Source organism: Dromiciops gliroides, chromosome 2 (assembly GCF_019393635.1).
Source record: "Dromiciops gliroides isolate mDroGli1 chromosome 2, mDroGli1.pri, whole genome shotgun sequence".
In the NCBI taxonomy this organism is placed as follows: Eukaryota; Metazoa; Chordata; class Mammalia; order Microbiotheria; family Microbiotheriidae; genus Dromiciops; species Dromiciops gliroides.
The window spans coordinates 404824513-404833168 of record NC_057862.1 but is presented as its reverse complement, the minus strand read 5'-3'; the positions used below and the strand labels follow the sequence as shown (position 1 = coordinate 404833168).

Sequence of the window (8656 nt, the reverse complement as noted above, 5' to 3'; positions counted from 1 at the left end):
TTTTGTTTGTTTGTTTTATTTAAAAGCACTCCAAGGGACCTCTATGCTGTTCAAATCACCTTGCTACACAACAAGGCCTAAAGAAACAAAAACACAGAAAAACATTATAAACAGCCACTTGTGCCGGGAAAGAAAATTAGACATACAAGCACCACAGTGGCAGAGATGAAGAGACATACATGTAATACCAAGATCCAGAAATACACACATGGCATCACATATATTACTAAACTTGGTTTATAAAACTTGTATAAATGTATCCTCCTAGCCTAAAGAATGTGTTCTCACTCTGGGGTCCTCCATTAAGCAGCAAACTTAAAATAGGCCTGACTAAACATGGATTCCTTTCAATTGCCCTATCTTGCAGGTGTCGCTTTTTCCAAAAAAGCAATTAATTACAGTTCTCACTAACCTTTTGGGTCCAGAAATCAATGTGTGGCCCATTAGCCTGCTCACAATGAGTAAATTACTTCAGTAAATAATAGAAATTCATTATTAATATAAACAGAAGAATTGATTTTTATGATTCTTTATATTGAAGGGTAAATAAATTCTTTATCTATAATGGATGGATGCTATTTTTCTCTCAAAATTGTGTTTACTTCAAAAATTTTGAGCAATAAAGTCATTTTCTCCTATCTGAAGGAGGTTGATTAGGCCACAAAGCTAATCCTATTTCAAAAGCAAAACCAACCAAATAAAAACCAAATGCACAAAAACAAGAAAAACTGGAAAAGTAACTAAAATCCAAAATTCCAGAAAAACACATTTAAAATATAAATGTTGTGTTACCTCTTCTCAGAACTATTAATGCAGAGAAACAACCATTCAAAGGGAAATTCATTTTTTTGACAAATGATTCTTGACTTGTTGAATATCCCTTCAATGAAAAGTAATATTATCCAGTTTCAACCCCCCTTCCCATAATTCAGAAGCCTGAGATGTAATTCTCGTGTCTACAGATATGCTAAAATATAATTTAAATGATAAAGATGACAAAGATATATTCCTGTTTCCTCTTACTTGGCAAAGCAAAGTTAGAAGAACACATCCTTAATATGACTAAGACCTTTTCTGTAATCAGACATACATATGAGCTTTTAGTCTTAAAAACTCACTTAAACAACTGTGCCCACACATCTAAAGAAGTTTCCTAGGTCAGGGGGAGGGGAAAGACAATTTCCTGTGTCATATTTTGGGGGAAAATACACAAATCTAAAGTGGCCAGGTCAGACTGTGATGAGTATGTATAACTGTTTATATAAAGATAAAGTATAACCTTATCTCATCAATATTTCATAATGCCATAATTTAAACATCCTTGTTGACATGTTGAGTTCCCTCCTGATGTTTTAACTGCCTTATTGGGGAAAATTATTTTTAAAACAAAACAAAACAAACAAAAAAAAACAAAACGGGGCTGAAGTATGATTTGAGGGTGTGGGTAGAGGTGGGGTGCTGAATTATCTGTTGAAGTGATGGGTTCAAAGAGAAATATACATGTCTACATGTAGACACACATATACATGTATACCCACATATATGTGGTCATTCCTAGGTCTACAATGCACATCAAATTCCATCTTTCTCACAAATATACTAAGCGCCGTGTGGGGAATTGGAAATGCACTCTTCTAAGGCTAGTGTTCTGTAGGATTAGTTGTATACTAATATTATTACAACATACTAAATCCTGTAACACTATTACAAAACCTACCCTCCAGGCAACTTCGACAAAACTTATTGTTCAAGCATGTAAAAAAAGCCATAACCTAGAACCATTACTACTAGGGGGAAGGAGGGGGTTTGAGGTGAAGGACCCTGACTGGGAGGGAAGTTTCCTACCTTGTTTCTAATAGTTAACTGCTAGCACTTAAAAAAAAAAAAGCAACAAAAAACCCTGACTCTCACTTATTTACTTAATTAACTTACCTTGCCCGCTCAAATAAACTTAAGAAAATGAGGTAATGAACTTCTTTTATGCTACCCTTTATGAGAAATATTAACTATGAAAATTCAGCATTTCAGAGTAGGGACAGGGAAAAAGAAAAAGTCTTCCATCTAGCAAATGAGGTTTGCCAGAGCCCTGCATTTTGAAAACTTAAATAAAATAAAATAAAATGCCTTTTAAAAGTAACAACATAAGCAAAAAGGAAAATGAACAGACACCAAAAACTTTGTGGGGGACTGCTACAGAACCATCTGGGAAAGTAAAAAAACAAAACAAAACAAAACATATATATATATATATATATATATAAATGAAAACTTTTACTTCCAGTAAATTCATTAGTTAATTGCTCAAGTATTTACAGGTTTAAGGAGGTTAAGTTCGGGTGTTTTCAATTTCCCTTTTCTTACGTGGTTCCCGGTTCTAGGTGGGTTTAGGTTGAGTGGAAAATAAGAAAATTATTTGCAAAACAGATATTCCACTATATGCAAGCGTAGACCCCCAAGTTCTGTTCCGGGTCTCTGGGGTACCGGAACCGAAGCTCTGAGACCTACTGCCAGAGGGTTTTCCTTTGGACTCTCAATCTTCTGATTCCCCTTCTTCACCCCCTCCCCTAAACCCCAATTTCCAGCGTAAGACTGAGTGAGGGTGAGGGATGTGGAAGGGGGCTCTCTGATGCCTTCTCGCATCCTTGAGCTTCTCTGGTATAATCCGGGGAGTCAGGGTGGCAATAGGGGATAAGCTAGCCCCGGGGGCACGCAGACCACGGACCAGAGGACCGCAGAGGCCTGGCATACTTCTTCAGGGTCTCGGAATTTGGGTTATTAAGATGAGTGTGAAGGAGGATGCAGGGCTGAACTCACAGAGGCCCCAGGTCTTCCTCCAGAGCGGTGCCCTGGTCCCTAAGCTCCCTCCTTCGTCTCCTCTTCCCAACTCCTCCCCCCATCCCCATCCTCCACTACCGGACAATTTCGGGTCTTGGGAGGGAATGGGAAAGGAATCGAAGGCCTGGAACCCCAGCTGGGAAGGCTGGGGACTGTACCTTTTCCCAAAGACGGCCTGAGGAGATCCAAATCGGGATGTCCCGGGTAGCCCCAGCTGATCCCAAGGAGGAGATCCTCCGACTTCCTCCTTCAGGGCCTCGGTTCTGAGAACGCCCAGAAGTTGTACTACTAAGGGGCCAAAGGTAGATTTCTCTGCCCCGGCTCCCACCTCCCTCCCACCCCAATTTTCGTCCCTGCTCCCCCAGCATACAAACTTTGCGGTACTTCCTTCTTATTCAGCACCTAGTGACTTTCCACTTGCTGTGGAAGGAGAGAGAATGGGGGGATGTTTAAATTATCCCCTTCTCCCACCTTCTACAGCTCCTTGTCAGCCTGATAACCCTACCTAGCCGAAGGAACCAAAGAGCGATCTTACTCCCCTGCTCACCCCATTTCCAGCAACACAGAAGATGCTGGGGCGGATGAAGGGTGGGAATCGAATTAACTAAGCCCCTTGTCCTTACCTCTAGTTAGCTCCACTGACCTAGGGCAAAAGGCTGCTTGCGCCCCCGGGCTCCAGCCAAGTCAGCGGCAAGCCGACCTTGTATTCGCTCTCTCCCAGTCCTGGGACCCCAGATGAATCTCTACCCCTCTATCCCGTCACTATCTCCACCACCCGGGGCAGCCGGCCCGAGGGAGGTGTGGGTTTTGTGCGTTTGGGGCTGAGGCGGGGGGCAGGGAAGAAGAGAGGAGAGGCGCATCTCTCGCCGCTGCTCCCCCCCTCACCATCCCCCCCCCCCCCCACTCGGAGCCAAGCTCCGGACGACGAAGTAAACTTCCTTTCCCGAGCCAGGGCTGGGGCGACGAAGGGATAGGGGTCTATCCTGGGGCGACGGAGCCGAAGGGTTTGCGGTCCACCAAAAGGGTGGCGGTAGGGCATGTATGAGGGAGGCGGCGAGGCTGGGGAGGAGGCAGAAATCACAAGTCCTAGAGACAGCGGAGAGGACCGGTCCGTAACAGGGACATCGAGTCCCGGTCCTCGCGTCCTTTCCCCAATCCCGGATCCGTTTGGGACACACCGTCCAGTTTCTCCCTCTTCCTTTCCTTCACTCTTCCCCTCCCCCACGACCCGGGTCTCCTCTCCCCGAAAAAAGAAAGGAAAAAAGAGAAAGAAAAATATCCTTCTTGCACTCCCCACAAAACGTTGGATGAAACCAAGAACTCTTGAAGCTGTGTTAAAACTAAAGCTATGTGAATATCTGGGTTTGTTTTTGGGGGGGGGGGGGAGAGAGAGAGAGAGAGAGAGAGAGAGAGAGAGAGAGAGAGTTTTAAAAATGAATATATATTTAAAATAAAATCTCCAGGATGAAGAGGAAACTAGGAGTCTGGAGGTGGTGGCGGCGGGGAAGTTGGTGCGGAGCGCGTGGGGTTGTGTGGAGTGTGTGGAGGTACGAGTGTGAGTGTGTGTGTGTGCGCTGCGCGGGCTAGGGGACTCACCATCTCGCTGGGGGAGCGAGGCCAGAACGGGGTCGGATTGGAAATGTTGAGGCTTCGCTTGCTTTCTCCGCGACATGCTGGCTCAAACATCGGCTGGGGCAGAATAAAAAATTACTAAAAAAAAATCTTCTCAAAATTACGGAAATCGAGCGGCGGCGGTGGCTCCCCCCTCCCGCCTGCCCGCCCCCCTCCCCGACTCCCCGGCCCTCCGCGCAGCGCGCATGTGTCCTGCTATAATTATGATTATCAATAATGCATTGCGATTAATCATAGAGGGGCTCTTTGAAAGGCGATTGGCAACGGGCCAGCGCTATTCAAACCCGCTCGCCTTAATCAATTAGCTCGTGATTTGCTGTAGACCCCTGTCTCTCTGCCGCTCCTGCCCAATAAGCCGGCCGCGGGGTTGTCTCTCCCCAAAGCGGAGCCGGAGACTGTGTTAACCCTCTTAGCAACCGGCTGGGACTCCGGCAGGCGCTGTTGGCCTGCCTTCTGTAGGAATGCGAGTTTTCCTCAGTCCCCGTCCCCGTCCGCGTCCTCGAGCCCCCCCCCCCCCCATCCCACAGCTCCCCCCCTCTCCTCAGCTCCCCGATTCAGACTGGGCCGACCCAAAAGAGCAAGCCCTCCCCGAAATTAAAATACTGTTAGGGAGGGGTGGAGGGGAGGAGGTGGGGGAGGAAGAGAAGTGGGACGGAGACAGAGAGGGCTGCAAACTTCCCAACTTGGACCGCGCTTCACAGGCTCCAGCAAGCTGCCGGTTCCCCGGACCAGGCTGGGCTGCCCAAGTCTAAGGGACGTGTGGAGGGCAGTTGCCAAGGGTGGGATGACAAGGTTTCGGGGGGGGGGGCAATGCGGGATCCCTGCTCGGGAAGCAACAGACCCTGAGTAAGCCGTTAGCCCCCTATGCCTATCTAGTTTTACATTTCCCTTTTCATCAAATTCGATCAGAAAACACTCGCGGAAAAGCATCGTCCCCACCCACCCACCCACACTAGGGCGGAAAAAAAAATAAACCAAAAACACAACAAAATAGTCCAGCGTAATTTTGCCTACTGCTTGTGTCCGCCACGGTTCTCTCTCCCTCCCTCCTCCGCTCCCTCCCTCCCAGCTCGCCAACTCCTCTCCCAGAGCTCAACATTCCCAGTATCCAGGGCTCCGGGGGTGCGGAGAAGAGGATCCAGGAAAGGTTTGGGAAGGTTTTTTTTTGGTTTTGTTTTTCCTTTCCTGCCCTCCTCCCCCTCCTTTCACTCTCTTGTTCCCTTTCTCTACCTCAATCATTCCCAGGACAATTAGAGCTGAAGTTTTAGTTTTCGGGAGAAGCGGCCCCGGTGCCGGTGGAATGAGGGGGAGGCCCGGTCCCGCCCCGCCCCCGCGAGCGTTCCCCCCTTTTGCCACCCCACCCCCCACTCCGCGCCACCCCGGGTTGATTGGTGCGAGCGTCACTTGGCCGCTGGGGAGGAGGCGGCGGCGGAGGCGGAGGCGAAGTCCAAGAGCCCCGAGCGGAGAAAGGGGACTGGCCACGAAAGGGAGTTTTTTCACCGGGAAGTCTGGGCAGGGGGGCTGGGTACCAGGGATCGGGCATCGAGAATCCTATCCTCTGTTCACTATCTCTACTCGGCCTGTCTTCCCCACCCCCCTTTCTACCCCCTACAGAACTCGGGATTGGGTTGACGCTATCGCACCAGCCCGAAAACTAGGGTCCAGTGACGGAGATCCTAGGCCCGTGGCCCGTGACCGAGGCCCTGGATCCAGACAATTCGCACCTTCCCAGGCCTCTGTCCACTGTGCGACTGTTGGCTGAGGGGGGCGCTGTGAGCCTTGCAGGGGATTGGGGGGCCAAAAGGGGCAGCCACTGGAACTGGCCCTGGCTGTGTCTCTATCCTAGGCAGTCTGAAAATTGGTGTGTGTGCGTGTGTTCGTGCGCGCGCTCGTCTGTGTGCGCGCGTGTGCGTGTGCAACTGGGAAGGTGCTCTGTGCGTCGGTGTCCGCCTGTCCTTTTGACTGCAGTCTGTTTGACTGTAGTTCTGTTCTTTTTCGGTTGCAGAACACTGCTGGGAAACTTTCAGCTCTCAGGCAGGAGCGCTCGGTCCGGGAGAAAACTAATCCATTTCGTCTCCCCTTAGCTCTGGGAACTTCGTCTCCACTCAATCCTCACAGCGAACCAAGGCTCAGGCTGGTCATAGGACCTGATGTACTGTCAGAACTTCTCTACCTTCCCTTGGGGACCTGGAAGCCCTCCCCTCTGATTCTTTCGCTTCCTCTCGCATCATTTATTCTGTCTGGGGACGGGGGTAGTTTAGACTCTTCTCGTCACAGAACAGTAAACAAATTTGTTTGTAGAATGAAGGAAAGGCCGGGGATTGTAGGATGGAGGAGTTAACCGAAGGGATCTAGACATTTCCATTTCAAATAACCTTAGGAAACCTGGATGAAAATAGAAGACTCCCTAGTTCGGAAGCCTAACTCCAGACTTTGCAGGTCATCAAAGGAACGACGTAAACCTCCGGTTATCTTAGAAATAGGGACCAGGAGGACGGAGTCTAGCCAGGCGCGTAGCTAGCTCCTGCTACTGGAGCTTCCCCAAAGGAGTTGCTTTTCCTGAAGAGTCAGTGTGTCTCGCTCCTACACTCCCCCTTAAGCTCTATAACTGCTTTTCTATCTTAGTCTTGGTAGTTCTTTCTCTCTGTTTTCTTTTCCCGTCTCTCTGTTCTTCTGCCAGCATCATTTTTTCCCCCTCAGCGGTGTTCTCTCTCTCTTTCTCTCTCTCTCTCTCTCTCTCTCTCTCTCTCTCTCTCTCTCTCTCTCTCTCTCTCTCTCTCTCTCTCTCTCTCTCCAGTCTTTCCTCATCTCTGCTTCCCCGGGTCCTGTTGCGTATAGTTGATTTTGATTAAAAGACAAACGAATCTATCAATGGGGATGATGTTGAAGAATGAAGATAATAATGTTTCTATAGGTGCCGCTTCAGATGCCATTATTTTCCACTGAATATTTAAAGAGATCCCCTCAGTAAAGATGGATCTACTTCGAGCCTGGTGTGTCAACCACTCTCCTTTCCCAGCACCAATCTGTGTGCGGATCACAGGCGCAAGAACATGTACTCACCAGTACCTACACCCCAATCCCCACAGAGACGCACTGACAAGGATGCGCGTAAACTCTAGTCACTCTTAAAGACCCCCCAAATACTTGTGAGTGTCCACAAACACACTCGTTTTTCACAATTCCATAACCAACCCCCTCGGAAGAACGTTCTTTGCAGACCTAAACTACCATCAGAAGCCCGCTGGGAGGAGAGTAGTTACTTTGCCCATACAGTATCTCTTGTTTGTACGTTCGGTGTAAGTCCAAGATCTGGCTTTCCGGAACAGTTGTATCCGCGTATATTATTTGGCCGAGGAGAGTGTATATGTGCGTGGTTTGTGTGTGTGTATGGATATCCAAGTCTTCCTCTTGCTCTACCCGTCTCCACAAAGAAAAAAAAGAAAAAGAAAACGTAAAACTATTTGCTCAAATTTTTAATGTTGAAATAGGCTCGCGGGAAAAAAAATATCTGGGACAACAGGAGTTTAATAACTTTTTTCGTTCCTTTCCATACTCTATAGCATTGAGACAAAAGGTACTCTTAGAATCCGAGGCTGATGGCTAATGTATTGTTTGTTTTCTTTCTCCTTGGACTTAGAGAGACCGGAGAAGAGAGGTAGAGAGGAATAGGGAGGAGGGGGAGGGATGGTGTCTGTAGGGAAAGAGAAGAATTGGTCTTTATTGTTGTTGATAGCAATACATCAATTAAGTGCCATTGTCTTCGGCAGAAGTTCGTGGTGTTTACAAGCCCGAATGGCGAGATGTCAGGGCAGCCGTGAGTGTGTGTGTGCGCGCGCGCGCGTGCGTGTGTTTGTGTGTGTGTGTGTGTGTGTGTGTGTGTGTGTGTGTGTGTGTGTGTGTGTGTGAGAGAGAGAGAGAGAGAGAGAGAGAGAGAGAGAGAGAGAGAGAGAGAGAGAGAGAGAGAGAGAGATTATGTTCCTGAAGTGTCGAACAAACCTTGGTGTCTCGGTGAAGGCTGATTTATTTGGGGGAGGGGGGAGGGACAGTGGGGGAAGGGGAGAATGAGGCAGAGTTAGCATCTCCAACGCCTGGTCCCCGACTATTTCCCCTGCTTTCCCGCCCCAGGGATCAGCGATCCATATTTCTCCACTGTGAAAATCCGCCCCCGGGTGAGAAGCAGCTGGGC

General features: G+C 48.4%; 1 protein-coding gene across 1 annotated transcript in view; it reads right to left on the bottom strand.

The window, feature by feature from the left end:
• The window catches only part of SALL1 (spalt like transcription factor 1), a 15464-nt gene extending 10872 nt beyond the window's left edge, over positions 1 to 4592 (bottom strand). The window contains exon 1 of the mRNA XM_043986702.1: positions 4432 to 4592. Within this exon, the coding sequence (XP_043842637.1) occupies positions 4432 to 4507 (76 nt within the window). The 5' untranslated portion in view covers positions 4508 to 4592. The remainder of the gene's footprint in view (positions 1 to 4431) is intronic.
• Between the last annotated feature and the right edge of the window lie 4064 nt (positions 4593 to 8656).